Source organism: Chanodichthys erythropterus, chromosome 3 (assembly GCF_024489055.1).
Source record: "Chanodichthys erythropterus isolate Z2021 chromosome 3, ASM2448905v1, whole genome shotgun sequence".
Lineage (NCBI taxonomy): Eukaryota > Metazoa > Chordata > Actinopteri > Cypriniformes > Xenocyprididae > Chanodichthys > Chanodichthys erythropterus.
The window spans coordinates 41,532,436-41,555,856 of record NC_090223.1 but is presented as its reverse complement, the minus strand read 5'-3'; the positions used below and the strand labels follow the sequence as shown (position 1 = coordinate 41,555,856).

The window sequence follows — 23,421 nt, the reverse complement described above, 5'->3', positions numbered from 1 at the left end:
AGATTTGAACGGTTAGCTCAGCCACGCCCACAATTTGTCGTCACATCCGCGTAAACCTCTCTTCCGTCCGTCTCGCGCATGTGTAGCTCTCTTTACGACTCGGCTGGCGAAGATGGCGGACGCACAGGTATGTGAGCTCAAACGGCGTGGTCATGAAAACCCAGTTGATTTCATGTTAAACTTCAGCTGAAAGCCACAGATTCTGGTAGATGAACAGCGAAGAAACCCACAAGGAGACAATGATCTCCAAATGGACCATATTTAGGTCTAGAATACGCGTTTTTCCGTCTCAGGCTAACGGGTGGTTAGCACTGTTGAACGGAAACGCGAGCGGCCTTTCCTTACCAGACGAACAGAACGTGGCTTAATAAACATGCAACCGTTTATATGGACTACAGTTGTTTTAAGAGACAGTTGGATTTAGTATGCAGAATCAACTTCGTCGAGTGATTTAAAATAACTGAATTAGTCTGAAAAGCACTCCAGCACATGGATGGCTTTGCCTTGAGAGGTGAGGAAGGATATGCTACAGTTCCAGTAGCAATAGTCTCAATGTTACTCAAAGTCCAAAAGCCCAGTTTTGTGGATTTGAACACATCCTCTGATGCTGCAAATGATGTTTTCTCACGATGGTCTTCCAAGTCTGCGAGACTCTGACGACACTGCCTTATGGCATCACTGATGCAGCAAACAATGCCTAAAATGTTTAGTTAAAGCCGTTTTGATGCTTAGTCAAAAGTGTCCATTAATCAGGCTTTTATGTGGTCTGTTGAACATTATATCAGCATCCATACTGACACTATGCTTGTGGTGTTGTTTCAGAACGAGAGGTCTTATCAGAAGCAGCCCACCATCTTCCAGAACAAGAAGCGGGTTCTGGCTGTTGAAGGAGGTGGCAAAGAAAAGCTCCCACGTTACCACAGAAACGTTGGCTTGGGCTTCAAAACCCCCAGAGAGGTGAGCTTGTGTTTGCATGAAAGCATAACTTTTCACAGCAGATGATGTTTTCTCACGATGGTCTTCCTAGACTCCAGGAGAGCTCTGAGGATAGAGCCTTATGGCAATGCTGATGCAGCTGAATATGCTTCTGTATGTAACCCTTATACTTATTTCAAATGACTAAAGTTCTTGTGCTTTACTTCCACAGGCTATTGAAGGCACTTATATCGATAAGAAATGCCCTTTCACTGGAAACGTGTCCATCAGAGGCCGGATTCTATCCGGTGAGTCTTTGTAGTTCTTCTTGGAGTAATGGTAGTTTTAATGGGGTGCAGATGATGTTTTCTCACGATGGTCTTCTGAAACGATTTTGAAGATAATGCCTAATGGCTTTACTGATGCCTCCTTGTATCAAATTTTACTATATCTTTATCCCTTTTGGAAAGCAAAGAAAATGTAATATCTAGCCACCGGTATCTGCATATGTGAACTTATTGGTTGTCGCCTTTTTCCAGGTGTGGTGACCAAGATGAAGATGCAGAGGACCATCGTCATCAGGCGGGACTACTTGCATTACATTCGCAAGTACAACCGTTTTGAGAAGAGACATAAGAACATGTCTGTCCACCTCTCCCCATGCTTCAGGTAAAACTCATCCTGTGGCGCTTGCTTTTAGGTGCCCAAAAGCTTTTGTAGACCCTTTTTGTGGATTTGAACACATCCTCTGATGCTGCAAATGATGTTTTCTCACGATGGTCTTCCAAGTCTGTGAGACTCTGACGACACTGCCTTATGGCATCACTGATGCAGCAAATAATGCTTAAACTGTTTCTCTGAGCTCATTGTTTTTGGTTTGAGTAGTTTGGAAACTGTACAAAGTTATTTTTTTCTTCTTGAACATCACTAATGTTCTCCATCTGTTTAGGGACGTGACTCCTGGTGACATCGTAACAGTTGGAGAATGCCGACCTCTTAGCAAGACTGTGAGGTTCAACGTCCTGAAGGTCACCAAGGCGGCTGGAGCCAAGAAGCAGTTCCAGAAGTTCTAGAACTGTTTGAACAACCAACATGGCTCCTCTGTATTGTTTGTGGGAAAGACAATAAAAATCTGTTCTCTAAATGTTCCTATTGATTTCCCTTGTATACTATTGTCTATAATGAAGTTACTTTGCAAAAGCATCCTACTCTTATGCCCCTCAACATTTTATATTTTGCACGTCTCCTAACTGACCCAATTAAAATGGTCAGCAGAGATTATATACTTTATAAAATATACTATCGTTTTGAATTTGTGTGAATGACGCATGATCATGTGGATTATTATGAACTCGCTGTTAATGCATTTAACTTTGCTGGCCCAATACTTATGTCCCATCAGTACTAAGAGAACCATACACATTTAGAATAAATGCATATTCACATTTTATGAATGAGTACTCTACATTAGATTGCAGTAGGCCCTATGTTTGGCTGCAATTGGTGTACAAAACGGGGATGCAAACCGGTAAGGGGGGAAAAAGGTGAGAACATTGCATATGTGGGGGCATGCTTCGCACTATATGTATATATATATATATATAATGTATATATTTAATTTGCTTTACACGTTTATTTGTAGTTACTTCAGGGATTTTTTTAACATTTATTTTGAATACCGTATATATCCAAAACTAATGCAGGATATTTAAGATAATATTGGCTGATTAGACAGCAATACTGCGCTAAACTGCAAACTTTGCCCGCTCGCTTCGCCATTCCCACATCTCAGACCTCAAATACATAAAATATTCCCCTTTAAAGACATTAGTTTTTACAGTAAGAGTAAAGGAAACGATGTACAGTACTTATTGAAAAAACCAAGTACCCTTGTAAGACCCCTCCACCCCCATAAAAACACCTTCTCATTGGATCTATGAAAATCCCATAAGTGACCTATTTTGATCTCAAAAAGGTGAGTTGTCACTGAAAGGTGAGGAGTTTGCATCTATGGCAAATAAAGGTGGATTCCATTTATCTAGTGCAGTGTTTCCCAAACCTGTTCCTGGAGGCACACCAACACTGCACATTTTGCATGTCTCTCTAATCAAACACGCCTGATTCAAGTCATCAGCTCATTAGTAGAGACTCCAAGACCTGAAATGGGTGTGTCAGACAAAGGAGACATGCAATAATGTGAATAACGGTACACTCTAAAAAAAATGCTGTGTTAAAAATAACAAAAGTTGGGTTGAAAATGGACAAACCCAGCGGTTGGGTTAAATGTTTGCCCAACCTGCTGGGTAGTTTTATTTAAACCAACTATTGTTTAAAAATTGCTATATGGCTACAGTAGCTTAAAATGAACCCAAAATAGTTGGGAAATTAAAAACCAGATGCAATTAGAGACAACAATAATAGACAAAAGGTGAATGTTTATTAATAAGCTTTAATATTTTATTAATATAAATGTAATAGTTTATTAATATACATTTATTAATAAGAAATTTAATAAATGTTTATTTAATAATTATTCAACGAACATTAATAAATGTTCATTTCCAACATACTTTGGGTTCATTTTAATTAAGCAATACAGTAATTTTTAAACAATAGTTGAGTTAAATAAAACTACCCAACAGGTTGGGCAAACATTTAACCCTACCGCTGGGTTAAAACAACCCAATTGCTGGGTTTGTCCATTTTTAACCCAACTTGGGTTGTTTTTAAGCCAGCATTTTTTAGAATGTAATATCTAATTTGCCTTTAGCAATAACCTCAAACTACAACGTTTATTATTCCTAAGTTTTGTTCGCCATCATTTATACGTGCATTTTTATTTGTTATTGAGATAACAATAGGGGAAATACAAAGACATTTGAATCTGTAAAACAATAAAATAAAAATTCTGTCTCTTAAATCACAAATCATGGTTCCCAAACCTGTCCTGGAGGACCCCAGCCCTGCACATCAGTCTTCCTCATATATCGCACCTGATTCAACTCGTGCGCTCATTAGTAGAGACAACAAGACCTGAAATGGGTGTGTCAGGAATAGGGAGACTTACAGAATGCGCAGGGCTGGCTGGGGTCCTCCAGGACAGGTTTGGGTACGTGTGTGCACGCGTAGGAAACCTCCAGCAGATGGCGCTACGTCACCGGTGCTGAACGCGGCAACAAAACACGTCACCTGCGTACGTCACGCACGCTGTCCGTGTTTGAACGTGGCGGCGCGAGGGTGTGAAAATTAGATAGTTATACTCTATATTCGGTGTTTTCCATGTCTGCACACCTAATGAGAACGAAACTTTCAACAAATACTTCCATACTCCAGTAATTCATGCTTGTCGCGTTGCATATCTGCTGTTATGATTAACAGAACAGACATGACAGCCACGGTAAGCTGTGTACAAAGAGATAGCATTTTTGTCGTAAGCTAATAACTATATAAACTGACTATTGCGATTTTGTGTTGATGATATTATTCACTATTTGTCGACGCAGGCTGGTAATAAATGGAAGGGGCTGTTCAGTGTTGGAGAGGAGTTTGAGGATGAGGTTTGGAATGTACTTTTAGTTTTGAAATGTATTTTAAGGCATGTTAGTGCAGTTTACAAAACAAACTAAGTTTACATAGAATATGATGCTTTTTATAGTTGAGTAATGCCACACGCAAGTTAAAACGAAATACAAATATAACGTGTGTGTGTGTGTGTGTGTATTCATATTGCCATATTTTTAACTTAGTTTTTCATCTGTAGGATTTGCTTGAAGCTGATTGGACATGTCCATCAGAGCGCACATCTTCTTCATCTGTGTCCTCACATGTGTTGGCTGAAAAATCCACTCATGTTCAGCAGAGACCTGTTAGCTTGTCATCAGGCGCTGGGGAAAATACATCAGAATCTGCTTGTGTGGCGACTCTTCGATCCCCAACATGTGGCACTATCAGTTCCCCACCAGACTTCTCCATACCTTGCCATCAGACGCTTTCTTCCTGCGTTTCTTCCCTCCGGGCACCTGCGTCCTCCCTGAAACCCTCCTCTAACCCAATAAACTCTGCACCGCCAGCATCTCTCAGTGTCCCGCAGAGAGACCTCACTCCTCAGGATGACTTTGATGACTGGGATGTGGATCTGGAGGAGCTTGATAGCATTCCTCAGATGGTTTCTGAGCCACAAAATATTTCACCATCGCTGGACAACATTTCACCCATTAAACGAATGAGACATTCAGCAGCAGAAGTGTCCTCCCATGAAAGGTTCGGCGCAGCCTGCTCAGTGTCCGTTGCACGGCCTTTAATCAACACCTCATTTGTTTCCAATGTCGAAGGCCCCAGGTGTCCATCTACCCCTATGCAAAATCCAAATCACATGCATATCCCCGCTACATTAGTCTCACGATTTCCCAGACCTGTGACTCCGAGGCCTCCAGATGTGTCGCCTCAGTGCCAGAGGGGTGCTTCGACACCGAGGACCCCACTGCAGCCCAGAGGATCTCTTTTCAACTCCGTGTCTCCTGCTATCGATTCTTCTTCCACATTTACACCTCGTCCTCTCAACACGCCTGTCCTGACCAATCACTTGGTCCAGCTGGTGTCTGCAGCCAATAAGACACCTCAGAGACCACAGAGCTGTATGATGCCAGCCAAAGCACGCCGTTTCCCTGGCCCAGCAGGAGCACTGCCACAGCAGGTCAGCCAAGCATTAATTTAGCTGATTACTGTCAATGGCACACAGTATGTACTGCCCATTTCTGTTATTTAGTACATTGCAAGACTTGTTTCTCACTAAAACATGTTGTTTATGTTAATTACTGTTCTGTAACCTAGAGATTTCCTTTGTTTTCTCACTATTTGCTTACAATATTCCTGATTTTTGTAGGTCAGTGGGCGGATTCTTGATGACATTGTTGTGTCAGTTCCTCAGACACCTGCACACGGAGCGGTTGCTCGCCTAAAAAGCGAGGTATGTGAAAGTGGGACCTTTCAAAATTATAGTCAATAGATTTTAGGCTTGTTGTGTCATTTTATTGTTGTTTATTCCACTTTTATTGTTTACTAAAACTTATCAAACCTTTAAAAGTAATTGAAATAAAACCTACATTGTTTGATGAAAAAGCTTAAATTTATTTAAAATGACTAAAACTAAAAGAGAAATAAAAATAAATAAAAGCTAAATAAATTGCATAACAAAATTACTAAAACTAAAATGAAAAAAAAGAGAAAGAAATGATGAAAAGCTAATTAAAGTAAATTAAAGGGTTAGTTCACCCAAAAATGAAAATTCTGTCATTAATTACTCACCCTCATGTAGTTATCTCATATTTGTGATGAAATCTGAGGGCTTTCTGTCCCTCCATAGACAACTACACAACTGACACTATGACGCTTCTAAACATTTATAAAGAGATTGTAAATATAATCCATATGAATTGAGCAGTTTTGTCCAAATTTTCTAAAGACACTCAATCACTTCATATGATGAACAGAATGAATTGAGGATTTTATTCACATGTAAACATTGATCAGCGAACATAAATAGAATCTCAACCCAACCTGAATGACAGAATAAACCTCTTGCTTTAGCTCAAATGCTGCGTAACACGAGAATGAACCTCACTGGTTCTCGCATGTCATGCGAACATGCTTGAGCTTCTGTTTACCACAACTGATGTGTGAGATAAATGTTTATATGTGAATGAAAGCCTAAATTCAATCTGTTCATCATATAAAGTGATCGTTTTAGAAAGACACTTTCACTTTCTCGCACATCCTCTCAAACTTGCACTCATCAGACGGGATGTCCGTTTTTCTCAGCAGGTTTCCAGCTCTCAGGTGAGCGAAGATGACGAGTTCAGCAGGGGTCCGTGGGCAGTGATGAAGTCTGAGATGGGATTGGATGAGAAGAACCCTTCTTGCTTTCTTAATTCTTACAGTGTTGTCATGGTTTTCCGCAAGGTGAGCTATTTAAATCTCACAGCACACTGTGTATTTAAATTGGATTATTTGAGTGTTTGTGCTTGGGATAGAACTTTGTTAGCTTTCAGATTTCTTAGTTTTATCGAGATTTGTACAATAAATATTTGTATTGCTTTTCTATGCCTGAAGTGGAAGTTTATGACAATAATCGGGACAAATGAGAAGTCTCCGCTCCCTAAATGATTAACACAAACATAATCACCGTTGTCATCAGTCACCTTAAAGTGATTATTAATGTAATTTTAATGTGTTTTGCCCAGTGTGTCATAACGATCTTCTGCTAATGGTACACGTGTGTTAAATATTCATTAGGCTGACAAATGCTGATTAGCTTTTCACTTGATTCATTACCAATGGCCTTGAGGCTGTGCTGCAGCTTATGTTTTTTTTTTTCTCCTCTTTTCTGTTAATCCTTTTTTTTGTGCTTATTTGTGACTTAAATCTTTCTCACTCCTCCAGGCTGCTCTCAGACAGCTAACTAAGAATAAGGTCCCTAACATGGCTGTTGTCTTGAAGAGTATCACACATACACATGCAGATGCAAAGGCCGTCTTCAGAGATCCCACAGGTACTACAATTGGGGTGAAATGTACACTACCAGCCAATTCTAACTATCTATATATCTATCTTGTTAAAAACGTAGCTTACTGTCTCCATGGAGATATGGATGACCATATCCATCTGTCTCAAGTTCTCTCTCACCCTCATACAATCACTGTTATTGTGAAATCAGGGGGTCCCTGACTGAGCCGGTGTTCCTGGTCTGATTGCACAGTCTTGTTTCTAGAAAAGTTTTTTTTTGACTTGTATTTTCTTGTTTCTTTTTCTCTCTGAAGGTGAGATGCAGGGCACAGTTCATCGTCGCCTGGTGGAAGACAGACAGGGAGAGCTCAAGACAGGAGCGGTGTTACTTCTTAAACAAGTAACTATCTTTTTGACCTCATTATAAGCTATAACATGAAATAATATGCACTTAAGATTACACCAGAAATTGTTTTACTTTACTCATTATTATTTTAATTTATTACTCTGAGCCATGGCTTAATGGACAGTACATGTTGAGCCGTAGTGCTTATGTGGGCATTACGAGATCAGGCTCGCAATATTTGCAGAACCCATCGTGCACGCTTCTCTATCATTTCCAGTCCTCTACTGTGTGTCTATCCAATAAAGAGACAAGGAGTCCATAGATTTCTAATTATTTTTTTAAAGGTGGGTGTGTTTTCACCATCACACCGAAATCACTACCTGAATGTCACACCCAATAACCTTCTCAAGATATACCCACCTGATGGGGTCTTCCATAACTCCCAGCCATCCCACCCTCCACCAGTGAGTCACCTTGTTCTGTTCTTTTTGTATTTTTTTGTATTTTGCATTTTCTGTATTGTCTTTTTACAGGTGTTTGAGTCTAATTTGGTGGTCACCAGCATTTTGTACCTGTCTTCAGGAGATGCTTCCTTTTTTCTAAAATGTTTCTCTATTAAACTGTTTGTGTTTATCTTTTATTGTTTTGTTTTTATTTCAACCCTGTTGTGCTGCATACAAGCAGGAGTTTGCATTGCGTAGTGAACCCAGCAGGTCTGCAGGGGGCCCGGTCTCTCAGATGGAGCTCCACTTTGATGACGAAGATGAAAATGCAGTTGAGGAAAGTCGGGCTGCTGATGGTTTAGACACTGCAGCAGTCTCTAATGACCTCTGTCAAGCATCTACTGTGTCGGGACCAACAGAGGGCACAGCATGGGACAAAGGTATGTATGTTGGAGACAGTTTTGTCAATTAAGCAATGTCACACACAAACAAGAGTGCTGCTGTAGTCATGAAGCGACGTACTGGCTGAAAGCTGGTCTGGAACATAGTATGTGAGTTGAGCGGAGAGAGCCCCAGCTAGTAAACACTCCAGCTTTGCTCCAAGTTTTCCATTTCCACTGCTGAGAAAAACCTGCTCTGGGGTCCATTTCCTGTACAGTGATATAACTCGCTGCTTAACCACTATATATATATATATATATATATAAATAATATATATATATATATATATATATATATATATATATATATATATATAAATAATATATATATGATGATTAGTTGCTTATTGTGCTCAAGAGCATGATCCATATGTCATACCAACAAGAATCTGTGTTTCTAACCACAGGTCGAAAGCTGTAGTTCCAACCACACAAGTTTACGATGCTGTTTGCGAATGTTTGTTGAATCTCTGTTTTTGGGAAAACACTGAATTGATGGACTATGTTGGCAATGACATAGTTGTGACCATAGTTGTCTAATAATGCTTTTGGGAAACACACCGCTGAGCTTTTCTGGAGTGATAAGGAAACACTGGTGTGTTGGGGGGGGGGATTCTTGCTGCAGGAAGAAACAGACCTTCACAGAAAACAAACAAACAAAACAAAAATGCTCTGCTTCCACACTCCCATACTCTAGTCTGGAATGGCACAGACAAGCAGAGTGATACTAGCAGCACTCATAAAGAGATTATAAAACTAATCCATATGAATAGAGTGGTGTAGTTTTCTGAAGAGAGACAATCACTTTATATGATAAACAACAGATTTAACCCCTTAGCATTCCTGTAAAATTTGCAGCATTGCAAGTAAATTGCATGCTGTTCTTGAACCATGTGGACTGGAGTATATGCATGGTTTTGGTCTTTCTTGAAAGGTTGGCTGTACAGTTGAACTCTAACAATTTAGTTTAAGCTTTTACTCGCACACAAACATTCATCAACTCACTTCCATTGTGCTAAACAGAAGCTCAAGCATGCTTTTTTTGACGTACAAGAACCATTCTCGTGCTACGCATCACATTTGAGCTAAGGCAAAAGGTTTGTTCTCGTTTGTCATTCAGGTTCAGTTGAGACTCCATTTATGTTCGCTGATCTGTTTATATGTGAGCAAAAGCCTAAATTCAATCTGTTCATCATATAAAGTGAATAAGTGTCTTCAGAAAATTTAGGCTAAACCACTCAATTCCTATGGATTAGATTTACGATCTCTATGAACTTTGTCAAGCTTCAAAGTGTCAGTTACGTAGCTGTCTGGACGGACAGACATCTCAGATTTCATCAAAAAGATCTTCATTTGTGTTCTGAAGATGAACGAAAGTCTTGTGTGTTTGGAACGACATGAGGGGGAGTAATTATTGATTCATTTTTGGGTGAACCATCCATTTAAGATAATTTAAATCATATTCAACTGTCTTGACATTCTAAGCAGCATTGAGGAGGAAAACATTGTGCCGTGCATAGTGGGAATCAGAAAGCTTTTAGCATCCTTCAGAAAAATTGACCATGGATTTACTGTAGTATCATTAATGTTAGTCACTATGAAGCTCTGTCAGGCCTAGGATGACCTGATGTGATTTATAAATTGAACAAAATTGCACACCACTAGAGCCGGGGACACACTTAATGTCTAGCTGAAACATTCTACAACTGAGCTCAACACACAAAGACTGTTTACTTCGACTGAAGAAGATTTAAAATACTTAAACACGGCATTTAAACACCGACTAACTATGTGCATTTGGGCATGATCAGTTGTAAGTATCAAATTACATTCATAATCGGCCTTACAGTCGTTAATTGTGTCCCTCGATTAATTTTCATTTATACATTTTTCACATTGTTTATGCTTTATTTGAACATTTTAAGTTTTTCCGATAAGAATAATGCACTTATCTTTAATGGCTTTTATCACACAACTCACTAGAATATATTAAGTTGCAACAAAAATGTTTTATCTTCTAAACAGTGGGTGGTATGCTGTGCTCATTTGATCTGTTTGAAATGATATGGGGAAAGAGAATTTTAACTTCTAATTTTGAGATGTTCCAATGTCTTTGAACTGTGGAGTGTGTATGCATTTGAGTATTAATCTTTGTTTGTGAATGTTTCTTTTCTTAAGATGACCTTGATGAGCTGCTCGGGGAGTTACCTGTGGAGTCATATGATGGATTACATTGATCACTTTAAATACAAAGTATAATTGTATAACATATTAATACATATTATGACCATACCCACTATTAAACAAACACCTATTAACCAAAGATATCACTACTTTTGTTCAGTTTTTGTGTAAACCTTTGTAAATATGTACATAATTCACTTGCATAAATTGAAGAAATAAATTCCCGATGAGACCCATAAATGATGTTCACTTCTTGAGTCTTGCTGACAAATGCAACATGCTTTTGTAGGTACTAATATATAGGTTGAAAGAACTTGTCTTTAAGAATCAATGTTAATTTCATGCTGAAATTAGCCAGTAATCTGATGTGTTCTTTTTTTGGCAAGCTTTCCTTGTGAATTTTAATCAGCCATTAAGGCTACACTTTGCCAGCTGGATTCCTCCTTAAAGGACTTGAATGGCATAATTAGTCATTTTTGGTGTGCTAACAGAGTGGCTGGCATAATGGGGTTTGTTCACGCTGTTTAAAAGCTTTTTCTGAGCTTTTAAAAGATGTCTTGAGTGGTTGATGTGATTTGATCATTTCTTTGATTATAATTGGGGAGTCCCAGCCTGTTACTTTCTTTCACTGCCATCTTTTAATTTACATTTTTACCTGTCTTGATTAATCTTCATATTTTAAGAATTTCTCTGTACTTTCTTGGTCTCACTGTCCTCAACAGCATGTCGCTCTGTGTATTATTGGTTTCTCTATTAGGTGTATTCACTGCAGTGAACCCATTATAAAGTCATAAAGGTGCAATTACTTATTCAGTCTTCCCTGGCATACCTTGTGTCTAATAATTAATTGGTTAAATATTAAATCCCATGTCCTCCCTGCATAACTTATAAATTGGGCTGGAGGTGGGTTAGATCTATCAGCTGGGTGTCTTACGCTGTATGTCTCTTTGTTTTTTTTTGAGTGAGAGAGATTTTTTTATATATATATATATATATATATATATATTATATATATATATATATATATATATATATATATATATATAATATATAATATATAATATATAATATATATATATATATATATATATATATATAATATATAATATATATATATATATATATATATATATATATATATACATACACACACACACACAGTACAGTCCAAAAGTTTGGAACCACTGAGATTTTTAATGTTTTTAAAAGAAGTTTCGTCTGCTCACCAAGGCTACATTTATTTAATTAAAAATACAGTAAAAAAACAGTAATATTGTGAAATATTATTACAATTTAAAATAACTGTGTACTATTTGAATATATTTGACGAAGTAATTTATTCCTGTGATGGCAAAGCTGTATTTTCAGTATCATTACTCCAGTGTCACATGATCCTTCAGAAATCATTCTAATATGATGATTTGCTGCTCAAGAAACATTTATGATTATTTTCAATGTTGAAAACAGTTGTACTTTTTTTCAGGATTCCTTGATGAATAGAAAGTTTAAAAGAACAGCATTTATCTAAAATACAAAGCTTCTGTAGCATTATACACTACCGTTCAAAAGTTTGGGGTCAGTAAGAATTTTTATTTTTATTTTTTTGAAAATAAATTAAAGAAATGAATACTTTTATTCAGCAAGGATGCATTAAATCAATCAAAAGTGGCAGTGAAGACATTTATAATGTTACAAAAGATTAGATTTCAGATAAACACTGTTCTTTTGAACTTTCTATTAATCAAATAATCCTGAAAAAAAAATATTGTACACAAATATTTTGTACAATTGTACACATTTTAAATGTTTCTTGAGCAGCAGATCAGCATATTAGAATGATTTCTGAAGGATCATGTGACACTGAAGACTGGAGTAATGTTGCTGAAAATAATAAATTACTTTGTGAAATATATTCAAATAGAAAACAGTTATTTTAAATTGTAATAATATTTTACAATATTACTATTTTTTACTGTATTTTTAATTAAATAAATGTAGCCTTGGTGAGCAGACGAAACTTGTTTTAAAAACATTAAAAATCTTAGTGGTTCCAAACTTTTGGAACACACACACACACACACACACACACACACACACACACACACACACACACACACACACACACACACACACACACACACACACACACACACACACACACACACACACACACACACACACACACACACACAGAGTTTGTTTTTGTGAATTGTGGGGACTTTCCATAGACTTCAATGCATTTTACACTGAACAAACTGTACATTCTATCCCCCTACCCTGCCCCTACCCCTAAACCTAACCCTCACAGGAAACTGTGCAAACTTTTACTTTTTCACAAAAACTCATTCTATATGATTTATAAACCCATTTACATTGTGGGGACCGCTGGCTGGTCCCCACGATGTAGGTGAACTCAGGTTTATATTACATCATGGGGACATTTGGTCCCCACAATGTAATATAAACAAAAGCACACACACACACACACACACACACACACACACACACACACACACACACACACACACACACACACACACACACACACACACAGAGAAAGAAATATGTGATTTAGCAGGTGCAGATTTAGTTTATAACTAATTAGTATTTACTGTTAATCTGCATCCAAAAGCTCTTTGTTTCATCAAAATCTGTGTCATCTTTAAATGGCCAAATGCAGCATTAAGGGGTTTTGATTTGAACTTTGAAATTCTTATAGGCATTTTCCTCCATTAATAAACCTGTTCTTGCTGCTTAGTATTGAGCTCAGAACAAAGACGGTATCTGATCTAATCTGTCAGCATGTCACAGATGTCTCTTGTTACTCGGTGAATGAATGTGTGAGTTTTATCCGGGGCCCAGAGGAGGAGTAATCCATGTTTAAACTTTGTTCATTACTGCAGCTGAAGGGGCACAGGGACCTTGCCTTATTCGCTTCATTAAGTCATTAACAGTCTGGAAGCCCTACAGCTGTCAGCATTTTGGTGGCCTCCACAGAGATTTTGGTGCGAGACGAGCTTTGAATGGCATATGTGAATGATGGAGGATGGGGATTATCAGTAAATGTAATATGGCAGCCATCATTTCTTATATGTCCTCTTTCATTTGGACTCTATCCTCATGTTAATTTCTTTACTAAAGGGATTTAATAGGCATATTGCATTGACTTATTTTTCTTTTATAAAAAGAGAGATTTGTTCACTTCTCTTTAACACTCTTGGCTCGTCTAGCTTCCGTCGGATGAATCACCCCAATAATCTCTTCTGCAGGCATTTTAAGCATTAATGCATGCTGTAGGATGTGTATCAGTCGCTAGGGGGCGACGTGCGCACTAATGATCAGCCTCAGATTGAAGCGTGTTTACCGAGTCATTCCTCCATGAGGTCTTTAGCTTCAGTCCATAAAGGCGTTAGTGTTCCGACCTTTTTCTTTAGGTCTTATTAATTTGCCTCGAGTAATTAACACACTTGAACGAAAGCCAGATTTAATCAGTATTGGGTCTTCTCTCAGTTTGAAAAGCTCTTCATTGTTACACATGGAGACACCTGAAGGATCAATCACCCAACTCTTCAGCATTGATTGGAAGACCTTCACCATTAGAGACGCCATCTTGCCTCTTGGAACGCGCCAAAGTATACACATGTCTCATTTATTTTTCTCCACTAAATTGTGAATATAATCTGTTGGTCTAAATTATTATTCTAACTGGACAGGTGTGTTCTCACTGTACTTTTAATTTAGGTCTCATGATGTGCAGTTAAACGGCTGCTAAGAGTTATGTCAGTGACCCTGCCTGCTGTTGTCTTGAACTACTTGAAAATAACAGGTAAAATACAGCTTCTGTCTTTATACTTGGAGAAATTATCATGATTATCAGAAGCTAGAGCAATACCTGAAAACGTATTTATTTTTGTGTAGTTCAATTTGATATACTTAACTAAAACTGCAATAAAAATCAATAAAAAGATCAATTTAAAAAATTTGCATTATTTTATTAGTTAAAATAATATACAACTAATAAAAATGACAAACACAGTTACTAAATATTTAAAGTTAGAATAAAGTTGGAAAATGTAAAAATAAAAACTAATACAAAATATTAAAAACTGCTAAAATTACACCGGATCAAACTAAATTTGCTTTTCCAGAGGGAAGTAAAGGTGCTTGTTAGGTAGAAACAGATTATTGTTGGTCACCGTGATTTTGCCAAGACAGACATGTTCCTGGATCAACATTCCAATCAACCAATCAGATTTGAGGGAGAAGTTTACCGTTTATGTTCACCTGTCTTTCCCCTCTGATTTTCAGGGATAAGTTATGGGTAGGATTAGGTTTAGGGATAGGAATAGGGTTTAGACTAAATTTTCAGACTAGAATGTTGTTCCAGTATCAACAAAATGTGTTGATCACTTGACAAAATCACGGTGACCGACTATTGTTAGCCAGCACCCCTGCTTTTGAAAAAATCCCAAGAAATGGCATACCCAAACTAAAACGGATGCAGTTCATGAACCCTTTGCAAAAGCATAAGTATGGTCTCATTTGAAAGCAGACATTTTGCAGTTTATTGTAAAGTCATAATTAATTAATTCTTGTTATGAAAAAAAGGTTATAAATAGCTTCAAAGTTTTATTTTTATGAAATATCTTTATGAAAATAAAATTGAAGTTGGCCTTGTTGCAGTCTAGAAATGCACCGCAGCTAAAGCCAGTTGTATTAAATGTTTTTCAAGATCACGTCTACTAACAACTTTCAATTCACACAGTTTTAATCCCTCATTTCTTTCATTAAACTTCTCACTTCACCTTTTTTGAAATTGTATTAAATACCCTTCTTGAAAAAAGGAAAAAAAATCAGTGAGCTTTGCAATTAAAAATTATTTATTTGCATTACATTTGCTCAGAACAGGTGCTTCTCTATGGGCTAGCTTGCATGTTAGCTTAGCACACCAACAAAACACAACAATTTATGAGATTAAACCCATGTTTTTTTACTACAAACTTACAAGTCGAGTGTTTTAAATAACCTTCTGTGATGTGATGTGGCTTCGGAAACTTCAAAAAGAAAATATATTCTTTTATGATATAGAGTACCTCAGGGATGACGTGTTTTTGTAGGCCAACCCGGAAGTTAGTGGCGCACGGGTTCACTTGATCGAAAGCCTATGCATTTTTCCCATAGACTTTTGGAAAATCACAGAAAATAAGCTCTGTGTTTAACAAAGGGTTATGACAATTACACGTTTTGTCTGTCAAGATAATCTTTACAAGTGAAAACAACATTTATACTATCAAGATAATCTTTACAAGTGAAAACAACATTTATACATTTTGAAGGCTAAATAAATTCGTCAGATATAAAAAGCTGACAGAAGGCTATAAACGGACTACAGCACACCATGGTCGCGGATCAACATCACCACCACCAAGCTTCCTCACACTTTACTTAGAAAACAACTTTATTTAAAACCATGATCGCTGATTATGATCTGTGCTGTTATGAATACTTTTCCACTTTTTCATGAGAAATGCTGTTCAAATGTCCTGTTTGTCATGATGACGTCTAAGTCCCTTTTAGCAACTTGTTAGCAACCGCCGTTTTTTAAGACAAAATAAAGGTTTAAAAAAAATCACAAACGGGTTATAACTGGTGTGTTTTATGTCATAGATCAAAACGTGACAATATTTAGAGGCTTTGTTATCCACAGACCTTACAGTATTTCATGCGATTTAGCAAAAACCTATTAAAAAAAACCATAGACTTTAGTGCGATGAAAGTCCTAAAATGCTAACTCGCTTCTGGGTTTTGCCTAGAAAAACACGTCATCCCTGAGGTACTCTTCTGCACAATGAGAAAAGCGATTAGTATTGCATTCTATCTATTCAAATCTATTATTATGAAATACCCGACAGGGCATGAAGAACACAGTTAAACCATATATTGTCGCAATTGTGTATTTATTATCTAGTGTCTATCTGCATGTTATAGCATTCTCTGGAAGCCTTTGTTAGTTCCTGGAATGTCACATGGTATGCCTGTTCTTCACCAGTGCCATTTGTAGACAAAATGTGTATAGAGCATCCTCAGGCTGCAAGTATGAATTGAAAACAGTACATCAGAGTATCCAGTGCTCATAATGATGACAACGGCGCGTTTTGGGTAAAAACTGAATAAATATTACTCCTATGTATAGAAATTTGACATAAACATATGAGAATCCATCAGTATTTCTCCAAATGTGCATGCTTTTGACCTAAAAGCCCTGAGGGATGTTGCTTTGTCAACGTGTCTTTATGATGACCATTTTTCTCAATGAATGGGGCTGATGCTCATGTTTCAAAGAATAGGTATTGATTCCGTTTTTCATATTCATAACTCCTGATGCATATTAACAAATTACGGTCACTATAAGATTTTGAGAGTAAAACAGAGGTTAGAAATTGAAGCTTGAGTCTTAGATCTTTTAATGATGTATAGTTTGTCAAGGTAATTACATTACATCTAACAGTAAATTTGAGATAATTTAAACAAAGAAGCTTCTGTGCGTCCGCGTCCTCATGAAGGTTAACAGGCGCTGTTGTCCTGACATTCATGTGTCTTTTCTGTTGCTGATCATCAACACAGAATAGGGCTTCTGTGCCATGTTTGCAATAAGGCGCTGGTCACACTGGAAGCATTGCTGTTTGTCTCAACTAGTTGAAAAACTCAATTTTTGTAATGCAAGATGCTGAAAAACCAGTGAGATGCAACTGAACAGCCAAAGATTTGTTTTATTTAATACATTTTTAATATGTGGCATTCATCAGCAATAATGTGAAAATAATTGGCTTCTCAGTATCAGCCAGAATCAGTGCATCCTTATTATCTCCTAAATTTGAATGAACTCTGTGTTCAGACATTCAAGCAGGATAATGCAAGTGTTGCAATGCGACGTGAAGTCAACGTTTTGTCATTCTTTGTGCACCATATGGCAGTGAACATTTTTTTTGTGTGTGTGTGAAGGGGCACAGGGGCAGTTCAAGCTCACTTAATGGGTTAGTTCACCCCAAAATGAAAATTATCCCATGATTTAGCTACTCACCCTTACCATCTACTACCCTTAAACCATCATAGGTGCATGTGACTATCTTCCTATCTTCTAATAAAGGCCTTCTGAAGTGATGCAATGTTTTTTTGTAATAAAAATAACAATAATAAATCCATATTTAAAACATTATTATGTTGTACTTTATTTTAGGGTCCAATCCTCACTTTTAAAGGTGCTAAAGAGGATGTTTTGTTTTATACATTTTTGCAATATTACTTGAAACTGTCTTTACTAACTGATAAAAGACTATTTATTAGGTGCACTGAAAGGAATAATATTAATATACATAATCTGTGCACGAGGTAGGGCCTTAAAAACATCAGCCAATCGATTACGTGATCATCGCGTAAACGGTTGGCCCTCTGGCTAATCCACTAACACGACACAGCGAATGCCGGTGGTAAACACTCGTGTTCCAATACTCGTGCACGAGTGAAGGAGGGGGGTTGTTCTTACGCATGCGCTCATTTAAAAAACTCACTAACAGTCTTTGGTTTCTCAGTCGACAAAAAGATCCTCTTTAGCACCTTTAACTAACTATTTACTATGACTTTGCCTCAAACTATAAACTAATTACTGCTTATTAATAGTTAATAAGGTAATTCTTAAGTTCAGGAATTGGGTAAGATGTAGAATAAGGTCATGCAGAATAAGGCATTAATATGTGCTTTATAAGTACTAATACACAGCCAGTATCCTAGTAATATGCATGCTAATAAGCAACTAGTTAATAGTGAGAACTGGACCCTAAACTAAAGTGTTCCCCATTATTGATACAATAACTTGATTCTGGCAGACGGCCGTACGCATTGATTTGCGGAGGAAGAGTAACCTCTGACCCGAAGCATGACGTAATGACGAATGCTGAAGTGCAGAGTATAGAGCAAAACAAAACACCGGTCATGAATTAGAAGTCTAAAACAAGAAATTCAAAAAGAAAAGTGTGAGGATTTTGATATAAGAGAAAGAGGAGCTTGAGATTGTTGCCCAGCACTATTTGTTTAAATCACGAGAGGCGTCCAAGCTTGCGCTACTCTTAAATCCTACGTCATACATCGTGTCATGGGTTACTTTTGTGGCACAAGTCGACTTGCTGGAAGCTAGTTATTTTAGATTATAAAGTTTTAAATATGGATATTTTTCTTTTATATTTTTCTATTCGCTTCAGAAGACCTTTATTAACCCTCCGGAGCCATGTGGATTATATTTAAGATGGATGGATGCACTTTTTTTATGGCTTCCCCCCCCCCCCCCCCCCCTTTTTTTTTTTATAAAATTGAAATGTGAAGTGGGATTGCTAGATGCTGATACATTTTTGTTTAGCATTAAAGAGGACGAAAATTCTGACCTAAACTATGTTTTAATAAACCAGTCAAAATTGCAGTTGATCTTGACAGCCATTGATCATCATGCAATTTGTTGAATGGAAAAGTCATGCATTTGGAGAGACATGAGAGTGAATAGATTATTTATGGAAGGTGCAACTTAATTTAACAGAATATGTGAAAGAGTGATGTTTGCTATAACATTTTAGACATACACTACCATATTCAAATACATGCTGTTGCACAATTTCCACAATAAATAAATAAATAAAATAAAAAAATAAAAAATGAAGCAGCACAAATGTTTTCAAAATTGATAATAAGAAATGTTTCTTGAGCACTAAATTAGCATATTACAATCATAGCCAAAAGTTTTGACAGTGACAAATTTTGTTTCACAAAGTTGGCTGCTTTAGTTGTGTTGTGGATTCTCATTGTTTCTAGATTGTTGTACAGAGTGATCAGATGCATTTTTAAGTTATTTCAAAAAGCTTCATTGGCCCCAAAAAAAACAAAACCTTATCACAAAAATCCAGTTTTTAAATCCTACCATACAGTTTTTTGGCCCTGGCACAAAATGACCAGCTCACTAATTGTATCATCAGCACACTGGAAAGTGTGAACGAGCATATTGTGACTGGATTATAAGAGCACTTTGATTGATTGCTATAAAAGGAGGGAAGAAGTGCTTCCAATCATTGTGTTCTTGTATTAGCAATGTTACCTTCAAAGAAAGATGTGCAGCATCATCACACTTTGCAACAAAATGGCTTCACATGCAAGGAAATTGCTTCAAAAAAGATTGCACTTGAACAGTCCTTTTACTGGATAATCAAGAACTTCAAGGAGAGAGGTTCAGCTGCACTGAAGCAGGCTACAGGACGTCCCACAGTGTCCAGCAAGCGCCAGGACGGTCTCCTCCTGTGGAGTCTGCTACAGAATCGTGTCACCAGCAGTGCAGAGCTGCTCAGTAGAGTGTGAGTGAATCTGCGCGCACAGTGAGGCCAAGACTTGTGGACAAAGGCCTGGTGTCAAGAAGGGCAGCAAAAAAGGCACTTCTCTCAGTGAAAAACATCAAGGACAGACTGAAGCTCTGCAGTAAGTACAAGGATTGGACAGCAGAAACTGATGAAGCCCCCTTCTGACAGTTTGAGACATCTGGAAAATCAATTGTCCGGAGAAGAGTAGGTGAACTGCACCATGAGTTGTGTGTCGTGCCATCAGTGAAGCATCCTGAGACCATCCATGTGTGGGGCTGCTTTTAGTCCAAGGGAGTGGCTCTCTCACAATTCTGCCCAAAACCACTGTTAATGAATAAAAAAAAGTATCAAAACGTCCCGCAAGAGCAACGTCTCCCAACAATCCAGGAGCAATTTGGTGATGATCCATGCCTTTTCCAGCATGATCAAGCTTGTCACATGAAGTGGCTTGGAGATCATTACATTTGAAATTTTGGATCTGTGGCCAAGCAACTCCTCGGATCTTAATCCTGTAGAGAACCTGTGGTCAATCCTCAAAAGACAAGTGGACAAGCAGAATCCCACAAACTGTGATCAACTCCGTGCACTAATAAGGCAAGAATGGATCTCCATCAGTCATGATTTGTCCCAGAAGCTGATATCCAGCATCCCAGAGTGAATTGCAGAGGTTACAATGAACTGTAAATATGGACTCTTTGCTTATATTAAATGTTTTGGCCAATAAAAGCCTTTAAAATGTATGAAATTCATATAATTGTTTTCCAGTAGACCATAGAAACATGAAAAAATAATTTACAAATACCAAAGCAATAATCTCTCTCTCTCTCTTAAAAAACAACAATTTATGTCACTGACAAAACCTTTGGCAATGACTGTAGAATTTCTGATGGATCATGTGACACTGAAGACTGGTGTAATGGCTGCTTTGGCATCACAGTTATTGTAATAATATTTCACAATATTACTGCTTTTACAGCATTGTTTATCAAATCAATGATGCCTTGATGAGACTTTTTTTTTCAACATTAAAACAAATTTAAGATGGTTGTGTAAACCATTTCTTTTTTTACCTACAATAACTGTGCACGCTCATTTCTCAAAGATACCAATAATTTGTGTTTGAAAGTTGCGTTTGATATTAATTCGGGTGAATGGGCATGATGCTTCAGGCAGTATGTATTTTTCCTGTCAGGTCATGACCGTGTGTCTCATACGCCCTTTTTACTCTTTCAAATGGTTTTTGAGCTTGTGTCATTACAGGCTGTCAGAAATCCAGTATAAAGTTCCAGCCTCACCTATTGATCTGTGTGCCAAACGCTTTCTATACTCTGAATCAGAGCTGTGTGTGTGTGTGTGTGTCCCGTGCACCCGTTTTGTGTAAATGTATTTGCAGAGGTTCATAAATTACCACTTTGCTCGTTCCCCTTCTCTGTTCCTCACATCTGCGTACCCAGGGCTGAAACAGATGAGGAAATCAGGGAACTGGAATGAAGGAATGAAAGTGTGCAGCAGAGAGACCGATGAGGGAGAGAAAGGGAGAATGAAATGGGTGTCAAGGGCAATGAAATAGAGAGGAACATTTTCTCCACCTCACCTAACCCAAAAAGAAGAAAAAAAAAAAAAAAAAAAAACCTGAGAAAGATGTTTACGGTCTGTTGTGAAAGATAAAACAAGCTTCTTTCTTTCTTGTCTGCTTGATCTGGGGAGGTTTATGAGAGGTGAAGGGAGCTCAAGTAGCCATCCAGTTCCTCAGGCTCTGCTGTCTTAATGCGGTCTGGCGTTTCCCGCCAGATGAGCCGTGAAAAACGTGGCGTAGACGATGTCATTTCCGAAGAGTCGCACTACATGACTGTCAGGAGGAGAAATGGAAGGAGAAATAAATGCAAAAAGTATTGTAGAATGATCTTCTACAGTGGCACTCAGAGATGGAGGAATGACATATTTCTTTATATATCAAATTTTTCACCAGCTGCTCTCATCCGTTTACATTTTATTTTTATACCCTTCTGGCAAATCTTTACTTTCCTCCAAATTCAGCTCTTGCTGTCATCTTATTTTGTATCTCACAGTCCCTGCTCTTTCCCTCCCTCTCTCTCTTTTGTCCTGTCTGCTTGCATTACAACACAACACTTGTAGCATCTCTCTCTCTCTATCCCTCTTTTTATATCTCTCTTTTTCATATCTATCCCTTTCAGTCTTATTGCTTTTCTCAGTCCCCCTCCCTCAAGTGTTTGTGCCTTGAATGTTGTGCAGACGCAAGCATTAAACTTAAAGATGCCTCACACAGTTTCTATTTCACATTTTCAATGTGATGATAGTCGCCCGCCGGGCACCAAATACACTATCTGTCATCACTCCATCTTTTCTCTCTTTCTCACTCTGTGTGTTCCCATCCTCTCCCCGTTTTCGTATTTGAAGTCTCTCCGTTCCTGCTTTTACCCACAATTTGCTTCTTGTGTCCATCCATCACGCTCTAAGCGAAGAGAAGAGGAGTGGAGTATGAACGCACGCGGGAGGAGAGGAGAGAAAAGCGAGCGCGAGAGAGGGAAGTCTGCACAGTGTCTAGCGAAGAGCAAGAGCGAACGAGCCCCCTCTCTCTCCCTACCTCAGTTTGGGTTTTTGCGTGTGAATGTGTGCGTGTAGCTCACATCTGTACCGGCTCAGCGGTCTTTCGCTTGGATACGACGAGAAGAGGAGCGGAAGCGCCGGGCGCGCGATGGTTTGGCTGGACTAGCGCGAGAAGCGCGCGACTGGGAGAAAATCGCGCTCACACATTGAGTCGACTCAGGATCAACGACAACATCTTCTCCGGCCCGCTCTGACCCGCCTCTCTCTCTCTCTCTCTCTCTCTCTCTCTCTCTCTCTCTCTCTCTCTCTCTCTCTCTCTCTCTCTCTCTCTCTCTCTCACTCACACTCTCTCTCACACACACACACACACACACTCACTCATGCACGGCGGGATGTTGTGTCGTTAGGCTGCACGTGAGGTGCTTAGAATTGCCATTGGATGTCTAGTGACCGTGTGTGTGTGTATATGTGTGCACGTGCATGAATTTGTTTATGGGGGATGGGATTATTAAGCTCCATGTAATATTTTATTTATTATTCAATTGCAGTTCAGTTAGCTTTATTGACATGTCTGTAAGTAGACTAATACTTTATTGCCAAACTCTTTACTGTATTTGCTCTGGGCACTTTCA

The 23,421-nt window shown here is 38.1% G+C and overlaps 2 protein-coding genes and 4 non-coding genes across 9 annotated transcripts; all 6 read left to right on the top strand.

The window, feature by feature from the left end:
- Positions 1–14: 14 nt before the first annotated feature.
- On the top strand, positions 15–2,059 carry rps11 (ribosomal protein S11). Its single transcript, XM_067382293.1, has 5 exons — positions 15–127; positions 823–957; positions 1,148–1,223; positions 1,455–1,584; positions 1,865–2,059. The coding sequence occupies exons 1-5, from the start codon at positions 113–115 to the stop codon at positions 1,986–1,988; spliced, it is 480 nt and encodes a 159-aa protein (XP_067238394.1). The 5' UTR covers positions 15–112; the 3' UTR covers positions 1,989–2,059.
- Positions 609–691, top strand: LOC137018235 (small nucleolar RNA SNORD35). Its single transcript, XR_010894863.1, has one exon. It is a non-coding gene; the product is annotated as a small nucleolar RNA SNORD35 (small nucleolar RNA).
- On the top strand, positions 994–1,079 carry LOC137018234 (small nucleolar RNA SNORD35). Its single transcript, XR_010894862.1, has one exon. It is a non-coding gene; the product is annotated as a small nucleolar RNA SNORD35 (small nucleolar RNA).
- On the top strand, positions 1,270–1,347 carry LOC137018236 (small nucleolar RNA SNORD35). Its single transcript, XR_010894864.1, has one exon. It is a non-coding gene; the product is annotated as a small nucleolar RNA SNORD35 (small nucleolar RNA).
- LOC137018233 (small nucleolar RNA SNORD35) lies at positions 1,671–1,753 on the top strand. The gene has a single exon (XR_010894861.1). It is a non-coding gene; the product is annotated as a small nucleolar RNA SNORD35 (small nucleolar RNA).
- A 2,082-nt stretch (positions 2,060–4,141) lies between the features above and the next one.
- Positions 4,142–11,059, top strand: hrob (homologous recombination factor with OB-fold). Of its 4 annotated transcripts, none has more exons than XM_067375629.1 (10): positions 4,142–4,312; positions 4,419–4,472; positions 4,676–5,608; positions 5,798–5,881; positions 6,736–6,873; positions 7,354–7,462; positions 7,731–7,816; positions 8,107–8,226; positions 8,444–8,645; positions 10,824–11,059. In XM_067375629.1, exons 1-10 carry the CDS (start codon positions 4,283–4,285, stop codon positions 10,880–10,882), a joined length of 1,815 nt encoding a protein of 604 aa, XP_067231730.1. In that variant the 5' UTR covers positions 4,142–4,282; the 3' UTR covers positions 10,883–11,059. The 4 variants fall into 4 exon arrangements, with proteins under 4 accessions (XP_067231730.1, XP_067231722.1, XP_067231713.1 ...); XM_067375621.1 differs by having other exon boundaries at positions 6,733–6,873; positions 8,447–8,645; XM_067375612.1 differs by having other exon boundaries at positions 6,733–6,873.
- Positions 11,060–23,421: the final 12,362 nt, after the last annotated feature.

Excerpts from the sequence above, each read along its gene's own strand:
- rps11 (XM_067382293.1), top strand. Across the intron at positions 958-1,147 it reads GCTTCAAAACCCCCAGAGAG|GCTATTGAAGGCACTTATAT; the intron begins GTGAGCTTGTGT and ends TTACTTCCACAG. Across the intron at positions 1,585-1,864 it reads CACCTCTCCCCATGCTTCAG|GGACGTGACTCCTGGTGACA; the intron begins GTAAAACTCATC and ends CCATCTGTTTAG.
- hrob (XM_067375612.1), top strand. The coding sequence starts at position 4,283 with ATGATTAACAGAACAGACATGACAGCCACG. Across the intron at positions 7,817-8,106 it reads CGGTGTTACTTCTTAAACAA|GTGGGTGTGTTTTCACCATC; the intron begins GTAACTATCTTT and ends ATTTTTTTAAAG. Across the intron at positions 8,227-8,443 it reads AGCCATCCCACCCTCCACCA|CAGGAGTTTGCATTGCGTAG; the intron begins GTGAGTCACCTT and ends GCTGCATACAAG.